General features: G+C 41.7%; 3 protein-coding genes across 3 annotated transcripts in view; 1 reads left to right on the top strand and 2 right to left on the bottom strand.

Moving 5' to 3' along the window:
* LOC126563861 (MLX-interacting protein) overlaps window positions 1–23150 on the top strand; it is a 92659-nt gene that overhangs the window by 62792 nt on the left and 6717 nt on the right. The gene's annotated exons all lie outside the window — the stretch shown is intronic.
* Window positions 1–23150, bottom strand: part of LOC126565109 (peptidyl-prolyl cis-trans isomerase E) — a 68127-nt gene that overhangs the window by 43807 nt on the left and 1170 nt on the right. The gene's annotated exons all lie outside the window — the stretch shown is intronic.
* On the bottom strand, window positions 1053–21768 carry LOC126564673 (carbohydrate sulfotransferase 1-like). The gene is made up of 5 exons (XM_050221759.1): window positions 21481–21768; window positions 17251–17856; window positions 5879–6058; window positions 1251–1452; window positions 1053–1174 (listed from the first exon to the last, which is right to left on the bottom strand). Exons 1-5 carry the CDS (start codon window positions 21735–21737, stop codon window positions 1055–1057), a joined length of 1365 nt encoding a protein of 454 aa, XP_050077716.1. The 5' UTR covers window positions 21738–21768; the 3' UTR covers window positions 1053–1054.

Here is a 23150-nt window from a genome sequence, read left to right as displayed (position 1 = left end):
GATATAGAAAGATCGAAAATTATGCTCATTGAACCCGCGTGCCCAGCACCACCACACGATGGGGCACTACTACTAACTGTTCGCATCGATCAATGTATGTATATGTATTTTTATATATGTACTAGCTCTACAAGAGTGATTGAATAGAGTGATTGTATGTAGGTGTGTGTTTTTCAGTTTTTTTTTTCGTCCTTCAAATATACTAACAGTTAGTTAATTTCAGTAGTGAAACAGCAAAAAAAGGCACTCTAAGTGAATGAGCTGCTTCAGCTCAACAAACGGCCGGTCGTTGCGGGCGCGATATTTCTCTCTCGATCTTATCCATCCCATCTCCATCAGATCCTATCCACACGCGCACGTCTAGTCTAATTCTAGCCTAGTGTTTGTTAAGCCACTGTGAGCTGTTTTGATAATACTATGCATTTTGCTCATGTGTATGTGTTGTTTGTTTCAATTTAAACCTCTAGTTCTATATAATCTACCGTTGCGAGTAGCGATTTGCCTCTCCTCCTATTGCCTGCGATTTTCGGCGCACTGTGAGGTTTGTTAAATCCTTTGTAAAATGTAACTCTACGGATGGTTTGTAAGATTTCTGTACTATTTCTACGAATCGTTCCTACGTTTTCTCATTGTCAGAGAATGCTGTCGAGTTGAAAACGGACGAGAAGAAGAAAGTGAAAAGAAACAAAAAAAACCTAATGCACACGCGCACACTGTCGTGACCGCAAAACTATACTTAAATCACCATAAAACCTAGCATGTTTCGCGTCCTTATGTCTAAATTCAAGCGCTCCATTCTTATCGCAACTAGCCTAATATCGGCTTGATAAACAAATTGAAACCAAAACACTCCTCTTCCCACTACACCATCGTCGTCGTCGTCGTTGTCCTTCGTCGCCGAACGTCGTTAATTCCATTTTTAAATCACAGATGCTACATTTTTTAATATGCATTTTGTTTGGCATTACTTTTTGCTTGTCAATGCATAATAACTTGCGACACTAATGCACGGTAGTAGTAGCAGCAAAAGTACGCCACCCGACGAAGTATCGTCTCACGAAACGCTGTACGGTAGCAGTGGGTTAAAGTTGTCGTACAGTTCCCGTTCGCTGGTAGCATTCCGATAGCCCCAGCTTCTCATTGCCGCCACGCAGCTGTCCTGTATGATTTTTACCTACGGCAGAGTATGGGAGAAGAGTTTACATTTACAATAATGCTTTTATAAAAATTTGGTAACCTTCGCAAACTACCTCCTCGAACGTTAGATCCTTCGTCCAGTGAAATGGGGCCGATTTGGAATCGCGATACGTTGAGCTAACGCCACCGACGTCCTGCTTTGTGTGCGTGTCGAGAAACAGTTTCACCTCCGGATGGTATGGAAGCCCGTAGAACTGCAATATTTCTTTGGTCATCTTGTATGGGTTCAGTGACAGGTCCTCGTACCGTACAACCCTGTAATGGTAAGAGAGTGAGCAATTTGAAAGATTAGCTTGCGTTTATTGTACGTCCGTATGATCGAACTGCAATTGAAAACATTCATCTTTACAACATCCTAAAGGTCCACCAAGTAGAAGAGAGAATGATATCAATAAAGTGAATTTAGCGCTAGATCGGGGTTCAAATCCCATCCGGATCGCTATCGTCGGAGCGGCGATTACCGCAAGATGTTTATCCATGTTTGTGGCACAGGTACCAGGAACCAGGTGCCAGGTTTTGTGACCAAAGCCGGAGGACAAAAGAAGCAAAGAGGAGAAAAGATTCTCGACCACAAGATTACGTTCGCACCGACGCTTTCTTGGTCGACCTGTAAGCGCATGTTTTGGGAACGAAATTCAGCCGTTAGCATGGCACCGGCAACGGTAAAGAACGTATTGAACAAGAATCTTCGGTACTCTTCGTACAAGCACTGCTCACCGAGAAAGGTCGTGAGAAGCTTCTGAAGAATGCAAAGAAACTGCCGAACACGTTGAAGCTTCCGGTTAACCTGGGATCAGAAATTAAACGTCCTGAACAACCGATGGCTGGTCAGATAAAATTTCCCCAGACGGTGCTGGTGTTCGGGTTCGGGCTCCTAACTCGCTGGATTAAAATCCTCTGGATATTGATGTTTGAGGCACAGTTGAGTGTGACACTAACAGATCATTCAGTAACAGCCTAAGGCGTAACTAGTGGAGAAAATTAAGTCCGTTTTGGCGATCCTTCCCAGGGTCTATCGTTTTTCATAGCCCTATTGATAAAATTGCCTTAATAACCACTGCTAAGGGTTTTTTTAAGGAGATGATTTTCTCCTTGAAAAATAAACTCCTGTTTCAGTAGGAGATATAATTAAATTATCAATACAAATATGATATACTATTCACTCACAACTTACTTCACACAACTTACATTTGTCAAGGCTATTTATCGCTCATTAGCAGAGGTTTGTCAAGGCATCGCATCACAACATTATGCGGAAAGATTCAACAACTAAAGCTCATTACCAATAATTAGAACCAATTTGTACACAGCAAAAACGAATGCACCAAAAGCTCACTAAACGGATGTAACAAACAAACCCAAAAACAAAACACCATTCCTTTCCCATCCGACACATTATCTAAGGCATCGTGGGATTCGCTAAACTCACCGGGAGAGAGATCGCTGGTCAATGAACTATCAAAAGCGCGTCAATATCGAAGCTGCCGGAAACTGTTCCAGAAGAAGTGGTTACGCGCGGGTTAGATGTAGCCAAAATAATTAGAAAACATTATGAAGAAATATTTCATCCCCAAAGACGCAACATAAGACGACCCCCACACACACATCCACAAACACCCCACGGGATCTTTCCCATTTTGTTCCTCCCCGTTTTAGCCTTTCACTTTTTCGGTCGATGATGAAGCCAGATCGCGAGCCTCTCTCGACCGTCCATCAGCGCAAGTCATCGAGCGTTTGGTGCCGAGATAGTGTGGCATTCCAGGTTGACGAAGTTGTCTAGAGCATCACACGCCATCGACGGGAGCGCGCTTTGATTACTGTCATCAAATCGAAGGAAATGGAAAGGTTCAAGCAAAACGACTGGCTTCACGTCTCTTTTCTCGGCCAGGTGTGCTGGGAACTAAGCGCACATTATAATTTAACTCTTGCACATGGGCATATAATCAATCTGTCGGTCGGTGTCGGTACTATGCATTCAGGTGACTCTGTGGCACCCCCAACATCACACCAACACACAAATACTATGCCGTCAATCAGATTCGCATGCAAATCGTGTCGAAGCACGAGTGCCGCCGGGCCGGGGATCGGGAGGATCGATCCGATCCGTTAACTGAATTGTTCGTATTGAATGACTCTCAACAGCAAACGTGCTGCGCGTCATTGCCATTGACTAATCCTATCCACCTGTTAATTGGAAGCACGTCGGGAGCAGTTTGGTAGAAAGCTAGCCGAAAACTTTCGATTCCATCGCCACAAGTGCCAATAGAGCAGAGCAGGGGTGAGCAAGCCAGGAAGTTTCAATTGAAGACGTTTTTAATTTTAGAACCAACTTCATGAGGTATGAATGATTGAACGAATAAGCTAGATGGATTTACATTAATTAAGCTTGAAAACATCGCCCAATTTTAATAAATACGTGAGAAAATAAATGATTGTTAAAAATATCATACTGCATGCTTCTCATTTGTAGACTTTCCTTCTATAAATCGGAGAGATTCTACTTTTTTGTGTAGCTCTACTTCTTCTGTATAGCTCAACAACCTCCGAGGTCATGCCGGCCAGCTAATGGTTTGCGAACCTAGTTGATGCCACGTAGTTGGACAGTCAGTCCTCATGAGAATTATGAACTAAGTGATCCTTTGGATGTCGTGCTCTTCAACAGCCTCGAGGAGACACTAAAAAAATACTAAAGCTTTTGTAAAATACTAAGTCTTCTGATATAGTATCAGAATTGGTAGAACTACTAGAACAACTTAAATAGGGAATATAGCTTAGGAAGATCGGCGACGCGGTCACCTGTCACCACCGGACTGCTCTCTTTTTATGTTACGGGACACAATAAAAACTGTCGATTAAGGTAAACTTACTCTTTTGTAAGATAAATACTCATTATCTTATCATGATCATTATCGGAAGAAATTTACTATTTATTTTAAGTATGACAGCTTGCGCCGTATTATCAACACAGCATAGGGAAACAGCATGTGATGACTATGTATAAATATAAAAATATGTATAAATATATAAACTAGATAAACGGGGCATTTCTTCCCTGTTTTTTTAGCTGCAGAGAATTTTTAGCTCCTCCCTGTTTAGCTCATAGCACAGCCTTAGTTATGAAAAGATTCTGACAATGTAATCTGATCGTATAGAATCCGATAACCAAATGTATGTATGAAAAAAGAGCAACATTGTGTGGACCATGTAAAACTCAGCTTTTAAAAAGCGTATAAAATTGTGGAGGTCTCTTCGCAGCAATCGAAGCGATTGATGTAAAGCTCCTTAACTAAACTCAAATCGTTCTAACGAATCTCAAAATTGGAGTTTCAAATGAGAAAGAAATTTGCAATACGGCCTGGCCGTCCTTCATGAATAAAAAAAAAAAAAAAAAAATGAGAAAGAAATTCTAACTCCATGTGTCGTAGGATTTGAATCATTAGATATTTAAAGCTCTTTTATAAAAATTAACTTAAGCAATACGGCCTGGCCGTCCTTTATGAATAAAAAAAAAATTAACTTCATCTAAATAAAATTTAATGTACGTAAGAATCTGTCAATAGGGGCGGCCTGATGGGGATGCGACAACGGCGTCAATATTTACACGCCAAGACTGCGGTTTTAATTCCATCCGGGCCGTTTCTCCCTAGCAGAGATTTACGAGCCAACTACGTGGCTAGAAGGTCGTTAAGCCAACAAGAAAATGACTGTAAGAATCATCCACGTGTTTCGATTCGTGATCTTGTTTTGAGCAATTATTGTTTTAAGCAATAATTAAACTATTTTTAATTAGCGTATTCGAGTATGCCCGGGATAAGGCAAAGAATAAGTAGGAAATTTCTTAATAAAAATGTTCATTATTTCAGTCATTACAAGCGATGGCGACAATACGGTATCGGACCGTTACAATTAATTATACATTGCTATTTAAACAATATTTTTAAATAGCATCAAAACTTATTCAAAAAATGTTCCCAATAACAATCAAAATGGTTGCTCATCCCTGATCCGAGAGAGTTTAGAGGGCAACACGGTCAGCGATATTATAAAGCTTCACCACCCTCTGGAAAGTTATTTATTTCGCCAAATTAAACAAGCACACAAGCCACGTGCACCGTGCACAGTCATTTGCACTCAGCAACGCAGAACCGCAACCGTTCCTTCCGAATTCCAAAATGCTGGATGCTACCAACTTTCTCACAACACGTACACACCACCACACAACACAGCGAGCCACTAGCAACAACATTTCTCTTTTCGCGTATCGTAAATGTTGCTTATCATTCGGAATTTACGCCACAGTGCAATCAAGTCAGTGTGGGGTGATCTTGCAGCACATTTAATTGCCCCCGTTCTCTGGGCAAAACAAACAAACGCTAAAAACTGCGGAACGGAGCATCATCCGCAAAACCGTTTTCCGCAATGTCTTATCACGGTTGAGCGTGATTGGATGGGTGGAAGGGTCACTGGAAGTGTTGGCGCGTACTTAAGAAACCTTGTCGCTTGTTTACTTCCGTCGCTTAAGTGTTGAGTTGAGTTGTAACGGACATTTGGTGCAATCATAAGCAGTCAATTACGCTGATTTCAAGGTCAAGATTTGTTTTTTTTTTCAGTCAAATAAGCACCCAGTTTTTCTTAAATATAATTAAAGTCTTGAGTATGATACTAGTTCTTGGTGACTTACCGAAACCGTCGAGGAAAACGTTCGCTAAGCTCAATGGCTGCCTCATAGTCGAGCTGCATATCACTACAGACCGTGCTGGGATCATCACAATCTGGTCGTCCGGGACACCAGACACGATGCTTTCGCGACTGCATTGACCCCCGTGGATCACGTATTAGCAACACCACACGTACATTAAGGCTGTTAGACACAGAGAGAGAGAGAGAGAAAGAGAGGGAGAGAGAAAAATAAACGGAAACATAGAATGAAACCAATGCAAAATTACAAACAATATGCAACAGTCGGTCTGTTATCAGTAATGTATCATAAATCCGCTTCTCGTTACAACACCGGCCCATCATCGTCAAACATCCAACTGTCGAGGGTCATTAATTCGTCAACCAAATGGCACCCGTTGCATGCCTCAAACGGGCCTCAAACGTGATGGGAAAGCGGACGGAAGCAGAGACCATCATCATAGCTTCATTCTCGACAGGGGGATGGGGAAACTGCGGCATGTCCGGAGGTGTCAAAAACGGACCGCCACACACATCAATAATGCTAAAACATACGGTAATGGTACATTAATTTGCCTTTGTTAGATATATCGGACCGGAGTTATCTATCTCTTCACGGACACCGATGCCAAGCAGGTCCCCTGACAGTAAACGCTGCTGCTGGTGTGATACTGCGCGATCCCAATGGCACATGTGATTTGTCACAAAAGTGTTACGACATACAAACATGATTTGATTTCAATGAGTACGTGAGCAAATAAACCTTCTACCACGCGGTTTTCATTAGCTGGCGTTGTTTTGCAAATTAGATAAATAGAGTGAGAATTTTTTTCCAACTTTTTTTTATTTTACAGATCTTGGAAATCAATAGTCAGTAAACCCTAAAGCAATAGCTTTTCTGATCAAACCCAACTTCACGAAGAACTGATACGACTGATTTAACAAATAATTTCTATGGAATTTCCTCTTCGGAATTTCCGTGATTTGTCATAGTCCCTCCATCTTGCCTTTCTTGTCGGGCGATAAAATAATAATTCATCAGCAAGCATCAACAAGCTAGTTGTTCAGTCTAGAGTTACCCTAAATAAATATTATAGAAATGGGCCCTAAATTAGATCGACAATTCTCCACAAACAAACAAACGATCATTAGCAGCTATTGTATCTGGTTGGAATTAATTAATCTTTCTTCTTCATGCTCAATGACACCACAAAAATCAGTCGTACTTTTTTTTATTTACATTTTACTTAGTGGTGACCAAAACTGGGTTCAAGATTCTCGGCTTAATGGCTTGAAGTTATGTTTCTTCTTTTCATTTTATCCAACAATGATCTTGGAAGGGTCAAGCAAAATTGTAACGTCTTGCTGTTGGATGTAGAATGGTGGCGATGATTTAAATCCATTCCACTTCTAGTACTTTTAAGAAATTGATATATAAATTTATCTTGGACCAACAAGCCGAAGCTCAATGGAACGCTAAATAGAACAGAGGACCATTTTTTTATTAATCCAATTAAGCCACACATTTTTAACACTAGAACTGCCGCGAATCTAGGGCGTGCCACTCTACCGTGATCAGTCAAAATTATTGTTGATTACCAAATAAATATTTTCTTATGATTTGACTTACATTTTCGTATTTCTTTAGGTTCGAAAGGTTATCCTAAAACAACATTTGATTGGTGTTTTTTTTTTACACTAGCATAAAAAAGCCATCAAATAGTACAAATCAATATTTTGTCCTGCTGTGTTGCAACCTCGAAGATTCAAATCGTTTAATGCAGTTTGACTTTATTCCTTGTGCATTATACAATATCTAATAGTTATATTTGTCTGTCGGTTATATTTAATCACCTTTTTGTGAAAATGTCGCATTGAAATAGGTTGTTCATCGTTCCACAAACTGATGGTTTGTATGAAATTAGATATAATTAGATCAGATTTTTCATTTTAAGTTACAAATGAACATCCTCTTAAATATGTAACAGTCATGCCGAATTGTTTAACTATGAAAAATAAATCCACTTGAAAGGTAGTGTTCTAGTGTCAACAGATAATTGTCACGATAATGTACCAATCATGTACGATCATGTGTAATTTCAATATGTTTGAAGATCTACTATCTCTTACCTATCGTGACCTGGAGAAATAAGGTCATCAATTTCGACACTGAGCCCGAGACCGTAACCCTCAACACTTCAAGAAGAGCCAATTAATAAGCACTAATTGGTAGACGTTGACGAATGGCTCTCGTGATAAATTGATGTGGGTGCTATTTGAGACATTAATACCTGACTGATTGACCCTTTTCCTTTTTAATGATTTTCAGTAATTTTGCTCTAGTTGCTCCTCCATTTAAACTAAATTTCTATCAAGCACCGGATAAAAGAGATGGAAAATATTTATCCCCCGCTTCTGGACAATACATCTAATGAGCTAAACGGTACCATCATCCCAACGCCTTCAAAAAACCGTGCCCCTTTTTTGTATCGATTGACCACAAATGATTATTGCCCACAGATTATTGATCGATCTGTTCTGATTGACATTAATTGATATCCACCGGCTGCACTAATAAGCTCGTGCTGGTTCGCTCGATCTCCCCCATACCGGTGGCTATCTTCTTCGCCAGGGATGAATCTTCTCCAACCACCCCATCTTACAAGCTTACCCCATTCGATTGACTGTAGACAAATCGCACGTTTAAGTGATGCCTTAGAGCCTCGAGCAACTCACTTGCTGCCGACTCAGCCGTAGCCATTTTCAAATAATGTCAAGGGCACCACAAAACCCTCACTACTATCGGTGGGTCTGTGGCTCACTCGATAGTCGAAACGGGCCGTGTGTTTTAGGAGGAGGCTAACTTTGCACAAAAGCCTCATCCCACCCAGGTTTGTTGCCGACCATTGCAGACAAGGTTGTCTCCTTCTGCCATCACATTGTCCGAAATGTTCCGAAAAGCTTTGTGGCGTAAGAAATTCCACAACACACGCACACTCAGCAGCAAAAACGTAAATCCATTAGCTTGCCGTGTCCGGAACGGTGGTACACCTGGCAGCGACACAATTCGATTGTCCCTTCCCCTGCGACTGGTTCCCATTGAAGCTATTGCACCGGCGACAGGGGATTTTGGATCCAATTATAGGTTCGAAGTTCCTTAAAAAATTACATTCGCCCTATTACTGAAGCATCCTGGGGATACGGGAGGGACCACCTAATAAAGCTAACCACCGCTTTCGACCGCTTCGTCTAATGGCAATAACACGACGCAATTGTTTTCTGTGCCACTTCTGCTTCTCACTCCGGCCAACAACATCAAATATCTTCATCGAACCGCAATCAATAATACACAGAAAAGCCTCTCACTCTCAGCCCGGTGGAAGGTTGGGGTAATCACGAAGAACCGGCTACCGGGCAGGCAAAAGAAGTGCTGACGAATCCCAACAAGAACGCAGGCACAGTGCCCAGCAAACCTCAATCTAACCTGGCTGATCAAAACTGTCGGGTCAATAACGCAATTTGTTCTCGAAACTAAAGCCTAGAACACCTCGAAAACCACCCACATACACCCCAGTTTACCACCACTGTTCACCCAAATCTCCAAAGCATTATAGGCACTTAGGAATGGGACGATTTGATTTACGGATAAATCAAATGCAGTGCCCTGTCGTGTCCGGTGCGCCGTTTCGCTGCTGGACGAGCTCCGGTCCGATCGTTATTGATTTTATTGAAGCCACCGAAGAACGGGGTGGCCGCTTTGCTTTGTTTTGGATCCTAATTTTAGGTTAGCCAGTGGGTTCGGTTTGGCGAGGCGCGTCACTAACGTTGGCGTTGCTTTTCTTGTTCAGTGGGCACGTGTTTATGCGCCGAATAGCGATTGGGTTCGCCTTACGGCAATTGGCTATTGGTTGATATTTGTGTTCATTTGTTTTGCGAACAATTAATTCACGCTGATGTATTCAAATCCATCAGAGGCTTTCGATAAGCAAAACCCGAAAGATCCTCGTCAAAACGCACTTTCGGATCAGGTGAGAGACAAATGTGTTTTTAACGTTTGATCTGTTGAATCTCTGTCGATCGTAGTTATCAATGCCGATAAAAATAGAGTCAGGAAACGGATATATGGATATGGATATGGATATACAATATGGATTACTACATCGTGTTAATAACATCAAATACTCCATTTGATGAACAAGCCGATTTCTAACAATAACACTTTCTTTTACTACTTGAAATGAGAATCCGGTAGGATATGCCGGCCATCGGATTGATTGCAAGACTTGCTGATGGCACGTAGTTGGTTGGGCAGTCTTCACTACGAGGGAACGGTACGAATTTGGACCTCATTCGCCTCTGATACCGGACCATATATCTAGCACATACTTTATCTTCATTTTATTTTCAAGGATAAAAGTCAAATATCAGGCCGGAAAGAAAAGATAAATGTATCGTTATCGATACACAAAATGACTTGATTGGAAATACAGTGATTCGGACACTTTAAAATCGAATAGTTGCTTGTCTTTGAGTACGATTTTCTTAACATAGCGGTTTGAAGGATTACAAAGTATAGTCAATGTTTGTTTCACAAGCAACGCAGCGGATATAAACGCAACTGGAATTGATACACTCAAGTGGAGTCATATTCTCCTGCGTGTATCCTTTCTTTATCATGTATCCTTAGAAAAAAAAACTTTCAGAAATAGCTGCATTCCTAACCAACGACAAGCTATGTTTAATCAATACCCCAACATTTAGAAGCTTAAACATACATAAGTTCAAGGGCGTGGATTCGCGACAAATGTTCCAGATCGAACCAACAAGAATTGGACACATTTTCCTTATTTTTTCCTCTTTTTTTCTTCTATAAAGTTTTTTTTGGTTCGTCCAGTTCGTTCGATGAAACATTAGTCGTTCAACGATCGAATCTAGGTTGAAATAAAATCATAATTCAAATTTCAAAAATTTTACATACTCAATTTTACAAATACCGAAAGTCATCTTCACCGACAGTGACAGATTTCTGATTGCCCTGGAATAAGTCACCTCTAAAGACCTCAAAATCAGCTCCTAGACTCCATACCTGCGTCCCTGACAATCGTTTTCTGCTGGATTCTGGGTCATTCCGGAATCAGCGACAACGAGAAAGCTGGCCGTCTGGCCAACAGAAGTCGGTTTCGTCTAGCAGAAGCACCCAACACCTTTTCTCGCCGAGATGCAATCCGCTTTACCAAATTCGTAATCTACCAACACTGGAATACTACCTGGCACAACCTAGACCTCAGCAACAAACGCCGCCCTATCAAGCAAAACATAGCTTCATGGGAAGATATCGGAATCCAGCCACCTTCAACGAGTACGATCGTACGAGTGCGAGTACATAAACGCTTGATCCATTCCTACATTCTCAACAAATGCAGTGCTCTTCTCTGCAATCCTCACACCCGACAAACTGCATCAGAACCGCCTTGTTAGATTTTTACGCTAATCTGCAATGTATAAAGAGCAGTTTAAGCAAAAATTTATCTTTTTACTAACCATAATCGCAATAGTTTTAAATAACAGGTAAGCGAGAGACGAATGTAGTCTCAGAGAATGAATGAAATAAATGAAAATTCAAGAACTTGAATAACATTTTCTTCCACAACAAAAAAACCTAATTTGAAAGCAATTGACCTAGATTTTATATGAAGTTTTTCTTTGCATGAAAAAACTATATTATTACCGACATCACAGTAATTAAGAGCATAGGGCTGCGGAACCGATTCATTTCACTTGCAATCGAAACAAACTGCTTTCTATAAACCAGCTTCCCAAATGTGAGTTTTGTCGGTGAAAGTTAAGGATTTTGCGCGTAGCCAAACCTTCACCGTGCGTTACAAATCCACCGGGTTTAATATAAAGTAATGTAATACCCAAAATCTCCTTCCTCTTCCTATTCTTTCTCGAGTACCCAAGCTAAATATTCAAGTAAAGTTAATCCGCTCAACCATCTTCACCTTTAACGGGGACTGACTTGGTTATGTGCCCAGCCAAACGAACCGACCCGTTAGTCTGGTTGAATGTGCGCTATGCCACAGCTATCGACAAACAATGATATTTTTTCGCTTTTGGGGCTGGCAAACGGTACTATTCAGCAACGGGGTACGCCAACAAGCGTCCAGCCGCAAGTATTCGCCAAGATGGTATCTTGTTTAACGAACGGTTACTATGGGCTTTGCCGCCCCTTGCTACAAGCTTCCGATGTTAATCAGTCTTCTAGCTTAATTACTTCAGGAACCGCCTCACACTCCAACTGCTGGCAGCATACCGTTTTCAGGTATGTGCAGCGTACTTACAGCCACACCTCACCGATGAGAGAAGCCATCCCGTGATCGCAAGCCAAGATCGGCTACAATTACTGTAAAGAATGTGAATTGACGGCCCATCTACTCGGACGAAGGAATGCTTCGAAACTGCTGCGTAGGTTTTTTGTCGTTCTTGGCTAGCGAACGGGCGGCCAAATCGTACTGCCACCAGTGACTGGCAGGGATACGTCGTGATCGAGATGAAGATTCCCGGGTGGTGGGCGCGATCACTATCCTCCGCACGGTGGTGATCTCATTCGCGCAACTGGGGCGCGCGCACACATACACACACACACAGCCGAGCGATCTTGCAACAGTGGCAAGATTATTCTGCCGCCAGCCGATTAACTTGGGCAAGGAAGCAACGAAGATCTACCAGCGGTGTGTTTCTACTGCAACGCGTATTCTTCGTCACGTTACATTATTCGCAAAAAAATGCACAGGCGGAACCGGCCTACGTCAGCAGTAGCCTCCGTTAAAGGGAAAAGATGACGAACGAGCGTAATGTGCACGGTATGTGCAGGGGTCGCCAAAAGTATGTGAACTAATTTCATTACAAGGTGGCATTGTTTTTACACGATTTTCCAGCTTCCTCAACTTAGATGTGGAGATGCTCGATGGGTTGTTTTGAAATACAAGACAAAAAAAATCGTACTGAACCAAACAACAAACCATCTTTGTTTTGCCATATTTTATCAACAAGCAATTTACAATATTTTGACCTTCCTCTTCTTTGGGCGTAACCAAGTCACGGACGTACGTACTAAAATGGAAGAAATGTTGATACCAGTGCTTGTTGTACGAAGGCCGTCGCCATTACCGCCATGGTCAATCGCTAACAATTTAACACGCCAAGTGCCACGCCGAAAATTATTTACTTTCGATTCGGGCCCACACTTCATCACAGCGAGTGTGCAGGGACGCTGTACAAGCACGTTATAACATTTTACGATGAAATAGACTTATTTGTACAAACCAACACATTCTAGTTGTTGTGTATGGTTCAAAACAATTGGGCGTAAACGTAAAATAACCTTTGTTCTCCTCCGGACCCGCCATACTCCGGGACGATGGTGAAACGCTCTCGGGACAAAAAACCGAGTATGCTTGACTCATCGCTTATGCTTAAAATAAATTAATATTATCTGAAACTAATTAGATCATACTACATAACAATTTTTTTACATAACAAAAATATAACAACTACATAACAAAAATTAAATCCAGGTAATGTACTGTAAGTACTCTAATATTTCTTCTCCATGTAAGTGGAGAAGAACGTATCTCATGTAAAGAATGTACAAAATATACTAGCAGCTTACTCTTGACATTTGGTATGCAAACTTTTACGAAGAACCGTGTGAATAACCCCGAACTCATACAAAATAATCACACAACTATCCCAACTTCATCTTACATACAAGTTTGGCAAACCCTGGGGAAGATGTGCACATAGACCGCAAATTCCCGCACGCACCATGCGGCTACATGCGGCGCTAGTAGATATTCGCTATGTTTGTTGCGGTCCCCTTGTTGTACGCAATACACATACGAGAATACGGTTTGCTGCCAATAGTACACAGACGGGGGCTTTGGTGAAGCATTAACCGGTTCTTGAACGTTCGTAATCGTTGGCGATGAAGTCAATGCCAAACTGTTTGCAGCCAATCCGTTTTCCACACGTTGGAAGTGTGTTTCGGTGCAAAAATGTATAGTTTCTTGGGGAGGTTTGTCGGTTGAACACAACAAGAGGCAGACTGCGGGGGTATGTCTTATCTTCTACCGGCAGGTTAAATTGAAGAGTTGGTCGGTCCTTGAACCACTACTTTTGCCTATTGTTCATGTAGTACACGGCGATTTAAAGGGTCTCAAAAACACAGGGGGTTTTTTGGGCTTGAAAAGATAAGAAAGGACTCACTAAAAAACTAGCTGACTCGTGAAGTTAGCTCCGCACAGTATCAATTATTTCAAGTGATTAATCGCTTACGCTGCGTCACGCATAACGAACTTTAAGTTTAATTAACGGTGGTTACTCTCTTATAAATAATACATACTAACTGTATTGAATTCTTCTGCTCATAAAGTTATGGCAAAATCAAAATCTGATTGTTTTCCTCTTTTTCATAACCGTTCAGTTCAGCACATAAAGCTCGACACGTTGCAAGAATGTACCGCAAGCATGTAAAATGCATCATTTTTCCAACCAGTTCTGATTCTTTGCTTCCAGTTGGAGATACCTAGAGGCGATGTGGGCTAGTACAGATGATGGCTAAAGATTATAAATTAAAACAACAGGCTTGTGGAAGCGATAGTTAGGTCAGGATTAAATTTCTTCAACAGAATTCCAGAACCGTTACCGGCAAATTGCGAAAGCAACCGTAACGTCGGATCGGCTGAAAGTAGCTCCACAGCAAAGAAGAAATCGCACCAGGGTAGCCACTAGCTAAACCGAATGATTGTCGACAATTTTTGCACTTACATTCTCACGGCTGTCGCGTTGAGTTGAACAGTGAATGTGTAAGCTAGCGTCTGTATCATTTTTTGAAAGTTAAATAGAAAACATCTCTACAAAAACTCAACATCAAGGCGTTGGGAAGTCTCTTCGACAAACGATTGAAAGCAGAGAAAGAAGCCTCCCAGCCACCGTAAATGGAAACTAGTCTTAAGAGACACCTTTTCCAAGCGTTTGAAATTAGAGAATATTTCTCAATAAATTTGCTGTTGGATGTTAACGAGCCGCACCAAACCAACCACCTAATATCCGCAAGGAATGTTGTAAGGATAGATGATCGCACCTTTAAAGACATCCTACAGCTCACCTATCGAGGGTTAAAAGTCAGCAACGACCACAACACAGATCTTGAAACACGCGCGAGGATGCTGGCTGGCAACCGGTTATTACTGCAGACTGAGGTAACTTCTTCAAAACACCTGTCGCAACTGACGAAGACGGGAATATGTGTTAAACTCCAGTGCACACCAGTACACCTCTGCGACACAGACTCTGTCCAAAAAATGACGAAACCCCTCTTAGCTGCGTTTGAGAGGAAGATGGTCAGCAAAATTTCTGGCCCCATATCTGTGGAAGGATCTGTGGATGGGTAGCTACATTGACGAGCTCTCTAAGCGCAGTACGTTAATCCGATCACAATTTTGCAGCGAATTAGATACACCAGTCTTCGTGGGAATGGCACCGGAATGTCCCAGCTTGTAAAGACTTTTTAGGCTAGTCATTCCAAGCAAGATCTTGAGTAGCCGGGGAGAATCGGGATTGGAAAAATGGTTGAAATCTATGCAAAAACCAAACCATATTCCAAGGATTATTGACGCTTTCCAATGGTTTATTGACGGAGTATTTTTGATGGTTTTTATTTATGTATTTATTTATTTACCTATTTATTTACAATAAATTATGACATTTCTGACTTTGTTCCGAAGATTTTTTTATGCTTTCCCATAACAATATTTCCGACAGCGTCCCGAGGTTTTTTGACGGTTTTTCAGGTATTTTTGTTTGATTTAAATATAAGATCAAAGTTGAGAAATAATCAGGAAACTTCTGTGCATCTAAAAACATTCTAATTGTTTGTTCAAAAATATGAAAAATATAGAATAAAGTGTAAATTTATTATTTAAAATTTATTTATTATTTGTTATAAGTTTACTGGAAAATAGTTCCTATTAATCTCGTCCAGATTTTGTTTTATTATTCAAAAATAATAAATAGACGCTTCGAAACGTGATCAAACAAATTTGCGAACCGCTAAAACAAAACCTTGGAACAAAACAAAAATACCTTGACGATTTCCTTAAAAATTACGAAACAAAATATAACAACAATGCTCAAGGGACCGACAATTATGAGACTTGGTAAAAAAAATACACGAGAATGCGTAAAAAACTTCGGTACAAAAACAAAAACATACGCCGAAAAAAAGCAGAAAAATTATCTTAAAAAAAAATTCATAAAGCCCACATGTAGCAAAACAACGCATGGGAAAATCAATCAAAATGCATCCAAAAAATACCAAATCATTTAAATTTATGTCTCATTTAAAAAAGCAAAACAAAACATTCTATCACCACCGCTTAAAAAGGGGGCCCACCATAAAGTGGCCCTTTCACTTTCAAACCGAAGCATCGCGAAATCGACGACCGATGCATACACACGTTTTAATGTTGCGATACGATAATGTTATGCATAAAACCCACCCCATAACCGGTGGGACCGAATTCTGCCACGGAAAGTTGTCATATCGAACGAAAAGGAGAGTAGTATGCTTGCTTTTCGCAACCGAACGAGGACCAATAAAGCAACAATAAAAAAAAGACCCTTTCTCAAAAACATAAACCGGTTAACCGAATATCTGGTTTGCTCGTTTTTCTTCCCATCAATCGGTAAGATATAGAGGGGACTCTTCCGTGGAACCAGCTCTTTGCTGTAAATATGAAAGGTTTAATAGCTTAATTGCTTTAGAATAACGAGAGTTTCGCACATTTATTGTTCAATAATTTTCATGTAGAAAGCAATACATCCTAAGCGGTTTTTTGCAGAGAAAATATGTTTTAAAAATTCCACAATAATTTTGTTTACAGGAAGCACCATAAAAAAGGCGAGAAATGGCACAAATAGCTACCTCCGTAAAATCGCACATTTACCGCAACCAAAACATGTCCAGCTGTGGCACGGTATATTGCGGATAAAATCGTGATTTGAATATTTTTGCAATATGCACCCGCCGACAAACGATGCAAACAAAAAGAAGAGAGAAAACAAAACCGGGGCACATTTCTCCACCTTTCTTCTGCCAGCAGCATGTTTGATTACGTGGCCCTCGGCCGGCAATGCACTAGCGAATGTGTTTCAGGTCAGAATGCAGCTAAAAGCACTAAATAAAAATCGATTACCAACCAACAACCACCCCACCCAACCCCGGGTTGATCGACGTAACGGAAACTGACCCGCGCGCACGTCAATAAATTCGTCCAGCCAGCATTTTTTTTTTTTTGAAACATCTCCCCTTACCTTTCATCCTCGAGCAGTGGCGTCACTAGTGCGGCCCGCAACCGTACCACCTTCATGCTCTGGCGCGGGAACAACCGGCAGAACGGTCCCAAAAATCGTGGCTCGTAGCAAAACTGTGGAAACCGTACGCACTGCTGCCAGAGCCGGGTGTTGTGACTGAAAAGGTAGTTGTGCGTACGGCCAAAGTCGAGGTAGTTCTCCATCTCGCGGTAGTCGCAGTGCAGCAAATGGCGAAGATTGTGCAACGCGACACTGTCGTTCGGTGGGCCGCGGATCTGCACTATGTCAAAGTCGAGCAGTGGCTCGTAGTGATAGTAGTTGCCGGGTAGCGCATTCAGTATGTCGCCCAGGAACGTTGAACCGGAACGCCAGGTGGTGATGATGAGGCTGCGAGTCGGTTTACCGCCCGTTTCGAGCGTCAACCCGTCCGGCAGCTTTCGCTCGCCGTAGGAACTGTCGGTACATTCGGCCGCTATCAGGGCCCGCTGATAGCTTAGCACATCGTCGATCGTGATGGTGGAGTTGTGTGCGGTTGGCATCGGTGGGTACGTGTCGTACGAGGTACCAGCGCCTGCTCCACCCGCAGCACCACCGTACGATCGTGACCTACAAAAAGGGAAAAAGGGAAGACTCGTTAGTAAGCCAGCCAAATGACACGGGGAACAGGGCGCCGCAACGCGCGATACTGCTCTGCAAACAATGAATAATAATTTTAGCACGTTTAGAAAGAAAATCATTTACTTAACCCATCCACAGACAGACCAGGGACCGTGTGCTCGAAAGAAAAAAAAACGGGCGTGAGACAAACAACAAGCAGAAACAATTCGTTACTGCCGTAGCGTTCTGATTTGTGCTGAGAAAGTGCAGCGCGCGAAAACACTGGTGCAGCTCTCCCACGCGTTATCTGCGTTGCACCAATCTTCGCGTCTCGTGCTTCCATCGGTTTAGCGCCACAAACACAAAGGCCAATGGACGCTTCTTGTACGGGCGCTATTGTTTTTTTTTTTTGACAATAGTGACGGCGCGCGTATATGTGCGTCTTTGGAACGCTTAAATGAACCAAACCAAAGAAGAGTAAATGTTTACATGCTTCTCAACAATGCACTTTTTTTTCTCTTTCTCCTGCACTGTTTCCATAGGACCTGGTAGGGTGGAGGGCTGTGGTGGGTATTGTCAACGAACCCTCCTCTTACGACATGTAGAGAAAAAAAATGGTAGAGAGAGTTCCATTTCAAGCCTGCTGCGTATGAAAGCAGGAACAAAACTTGCGAAAAAGTGTTTAATAATGCATTAAATATAAAGTAAAGTGAAGGTAAGTAAAGTGAAGGTAGAACTGGAATCAAGATTCGAGTGGATTTTGAACAAAAAAGAGTATTGTACAAAAGAAATAAGAACTGAAAGTAGCTACGCAGCCTTTCGCTTCAGGGGGTGAAATTGGTTACATGTTCGAGACAAGGGAGAATATTCAAGTATAAGTATTAATTTAATTAGTAGAACACTGTAGTGAACGTGTAGACTAGGCATAATAGACTTGGAGTATTGAAGCCTTTCCTTCTTTTACTTTTATCAGCATTTGTAGGCCTTGGCCTGTCTAGTTGAGCACACCTTCAGCTACATAACAATTTCGAGAAGTACGGGGAATCGTTTCTGATCTGTTAGACAAGTTTTGATTTAACGATCAAAGTTCAAAATCATCCCTTACCTACAGTAGCGGCACAGTGGACACTAAATCAAGTTAGCAAGTGGTAGATTTTGATCACTTCTATAGCTACTAGTTACAGGGTTTTTGAGCAGAATTAGGCAAGTGCGAGGCATTTCTAGACACCGCTCAAGATGAACTGGACAGCGTATAGGTTGAACTGAAACAACCGTTTCTCAACGGTGGTCAAGTTGAACTGGACAAACGCTAGGTTCAAGTAGACGATGATCAAGTAGCAAGCGTTTCCGAAACGCATGGCAAATTTTTAACTTTTCAAACTAACTGCTGAAGCAAGCAAACTGATGGCACCACCACAAACAGCCTCTGCTAGCAAACACTAATTTAAGCAGAAGTTATGTACAGATAGCTGTTAAGCACCGTTGAAGTCACCTGTGAAACATGGCCTTTTTCCAACACTGGCTGACGAAATCCTTTGTGTCGCGTTCGAAAGAAAAATGCTCAGAAGGAGTTTTGATCCCGTATGTGTAGAAGCAACTGCAAAGGCGAGTTGTACGAGCTGTAAGGTGATCTTAGAATCGTGCAGCGAATTAGATTCAACAAATTATGCCATGAGAATTGCAGCAAGAGACCCAGCCCCTGCACAGTCCCCTTATCAGGCCATCCACATGGACGGAGGCGTCGTTTTTCCAGCTATTTCTATTTCCAGCCTTATTCCGTTGCAAAAAAGATCAAAGAATGACATCGAAATTTATTCCACCACATCAGTTCTCTTTCAGTTTGTTAATTTCGCACGGCATGGAGGAATATCGGCTCTAATGAACCATCTTTTTCAATCATCAAAAAGATCATGAAGAGAACTGCAGTCCCATACATGAAAATCATACAAATAAATAACGTATTGATGTCTTATCAGCACCCAAATAGGCTCAATGTATGTGTTATGATAGTTCAAAGATCATCAGAATTCCAGCATGTCATAGCACAACAATTGTTGAGCTGAATCTTATGTTCTACGAGTGTACCTCGATTGTAGACACGTCCTCCAAATGGTAAGCCTTATGTTTCTTCTGTTTGTCTTTATGTTGGATTGTACTTCTCCTACAATTACACGACGGGATTCAACTACACGCTCTTGCGTTCTGCATTCAACCGTCAATGCATAGACAAAGATGTGTAGAAGCAGCTTTCATGAGATTGCTTCATGTCCATTCCGAGAAGGCAATTGAAGAAGCTCCTGCGCACTATTGGCTATAGCACGGACAACTGCAAAATCGTTTTAAATTTGTATAATCGGTTTTAAATTTCCAAAAACAATAGATTTAGGATATTTGCAATCCAAAATGTTAATCCTGTGTTGTGCGAATCAGTTTCAATTTAGGATTAAAAAAAAATCTCGACACGAAACATTAAAGAAAACGGCTCTACACATCGAACATGAAGGCCTGAAGAACAGCAGACACCAATTACCGTTTTTGTGCACAAACTTCATGACCATGAAATCATTCCAATTTACCAGTACAAATGCAATAATGAACCGATTTAGGAACCGATTTGGAAGTATATTCTTCAAATTCTAATGCTTCTGGTACGCCGAATTCAAAATGCTGTAAAAATTGTACATTTCAACACAATAAAGATCCAAAGACTGCCGGTTGTGAATTTTATTTTATATATTTCATTTGTTTTTTGCGCAATAATTACGGCCTAGTCGTATTGTTGGGAATAAAATTAAAAATAAAACAAATTTCAAATCTCATATGCTTTTGCACTAAGTTGGAATTAGTTTTCTTTAATTTTAAAAGTTTTTGAAAGATCACGGAGCATTCAATTCGGAATAAAATAAAAAAGAATGCAATTGTTGAATAATTAATTATATTCTTAATATTTCATAAATGGCAAAGTAAAGTGTGCAAAAGCTGTGTAAGAATGTGCAAATATTTTTATAACTTATCTATATATATCTGCATGTTTATGTTTTAATCTCAAAACCAAAACTGTGAGTAAACATAACTTATTAAATTAAATATGACTTAAACATTATTCATATTGACGTCTAAGGTTCTTTTTTTCTAAAAGGAACAAACTTTTGCTGATGTGCTCTTTGGTGTAAGCACTTCTGCCAAGGGGCAAAGCAAAGTATTTCAGTACTGCTAAGCTTCTTCGTTGCTATACAGTAAGCCGGGTGGACCCGATGCCGGTTACTATGGAATTTTGCAAGCAAAAAAATGTCTAAAGTTGCCAAGAATCTGCAACCGAACCTGGAACACCCCACACAAATCATGCAAAGTGTAATTTTAAGCATTTCCGGCCAAGAAGCGATAGCTAAAGCATCGGACGGTTGGTGAAGCACGCGCATTTTTTTCATGAAAATCCCATTGAAGAAGATCTGCAGCATACGAAGACAGCAGAAACATTCCTTCATCATGCTGCCTTTTTGCAATGGAATTCTCGCTCGAAGCGAAAGTCGCGTTTAAGCGGCCGCGTGCCGTAATTTTGGAATTGTTTTCGCTTCCGTGTGGTGGATTGATCTGCAAGCAGACAAGGGAAGCGGTCAGACACGTGCAGCTTACCCGTAGTACTTGTGGGAGTTGAGTATTCGCAGGTTGGCCGGACGTTCCCGGGGCCGGAAGTACTCCGTGCCATAGCTGTTGGACGTGTACCGCTGGCTGACGTACACCGCCAGTATGAAGGCAACGGCTACCATAAACACGGCAACATTTTTACGGCGCGACATCCTTTTCCGCCCCGCTGCCTGGATGACTCCACCACTGCTACTACTCCTCGTGCTTTTCGCGTGACCACTCGCCAAGATAGCAACTTTCTCCATGTGTTTGCGACCAGCACCGGCTCAAGGATGGGGAGGGCGGCCCTTAGCAAACGACTCCCGTTGTCACGAGGCTCATGCGTATCCAGCTTTTGGCACGCGGGCGGGCCTTTGTCAAGCTTTTCCAGCCAAAATATTCTTCCACCCAAAAGACCGTTTTCACTGCACAAACCCACACAAAAGCACACCTTTTTTTCCGGGCGCCTAACCAAACATACGCACACAACAAAGTAGGCACTTTTTTATGGTAACGGACGCTCTATATTTTCCTCTAGCTGACCCGCTTTTCACAGCTTCCGCAGTGCACCGATAGGGTGGAAGTCGCTGTGAAGGATGACCCCGTTTTTTAAGCTTTCTATCTGCAGCATGACCACCTTCCCCGCACCACTTCCTACCACTGCAACGAATGCTGCAGCACCATAGCACACAACCAAGCACGACGCTGGGCCGATAGGAAAGGCAACACCCTTCCGCTCTCTGACCACACAACACGACAGCAGCACTAAAGGTACTGCACACTACAGCCCAGAGGAACACGCCACAGCCACTAGTGCCCAACTGTATGCATCGGCAATAGCCACACACGATTATATTTGCCTCGGACACGATTTATTCACTATTTTGAGCAAATGCAGCAAACTGGCTGTGTGTATCGGAATCGAAACGTTGCACTTTGTAAACAACAACAAGCTGCCACTGCCAGGCCTTGTTACCCACGACGATGTGCGACCATGGTAGGCACCCTCGGATGGGTTCCGAACGGGATGAAAAAAAGCACTATCTGAGGAACAGCGAATACAGTTAGGACCGCGACACGAAACACTACCAGACCGCGGAAGTACAAGTTTCACGCACAAAATTCATCACAATAATGAGCTATTTTTGCGGAATACACTTTTGTTGTGGTTGACGTTTCGTACTAGAATGACAGTAAAGCGGGTCACATCATGGCGATATTGATTTGCCTCGTTTGACGGTTGTGATCGTATCCCCATCGCGACAGCTAATTTACGCTTATCTTGTAGTCTATGCTGGTAGGATATTTTTGGCAATTTTGTTGGCCTAGTTTTTAGAAGCTTAATATTCTTTTGGTACGTAACATAACATCAAGGCACGGGCCACGGGAAATTTCAAACTGTTGAAATCGATGCGAAACTTTCAGAAAATCTCAAAATTACGATTTAACCTTTTTCTCCGTTGCCCGGTGCAGATAGCTTGTGTATACGCCAGGTTCTCAAAAATCGTTTTCAAAGCGAGAAAATTTCACAAGCACGCATGAGAGCCTGAAATTTTGCTTTTTATTTCGTCCGTGGCACATGGGCCTTTTCAAAATTGCTGAACGGAATTGTTACTATACAGAATTACATAATTGCAAAAATTCCACATGCCTACATCGGCATGCCTTTAATTCGAATG

This window comes from Anopheles maculipalpis, chromosome 3RL (genome assembly GCF_943734695.1).
Source record: "Anopheles maculipalpis chromosome 3RL, idAnoMacuDA_375_x, whole genome shotgun sequence".
NCBI lineage: Eukaryota > Metazoa > Arthropoda > Insecta > Diptera > Culicidae > Anopheles > Anopheles maculipalpis.
This window is presented reverse-complemented; position numbering and strand designations above follow the sequence as displayed.

What these genes read in the sequence shown, in the direction of transcription:
- LOC126564673 (XM_050221759.1), bottom strand. Translation starts at nt 21,737, where the DNA reads ATGGAGAAAGTTGCTATCTTGGCGAGTGGTCACGCGAAAAGCACGAGG. An exon ending in AACTCCCACAAGTACTACGG is followed by an intron (nt 17,857 to 21,480) that starts GTAAGCTGCACG and finishes CCCTTTTTGTAG; the next exon opens with GTCACGATCGTACGGTGGTG. An exon ending in CCACTGCTCGAGGATGAAAG is followed by an intron (nt 6,059 to 17,250) that starts GTAAGGGGAGAT and finishes TGTGTCTAACAG; the next exon opens with CCTTAATGTACGTGTGGTGT.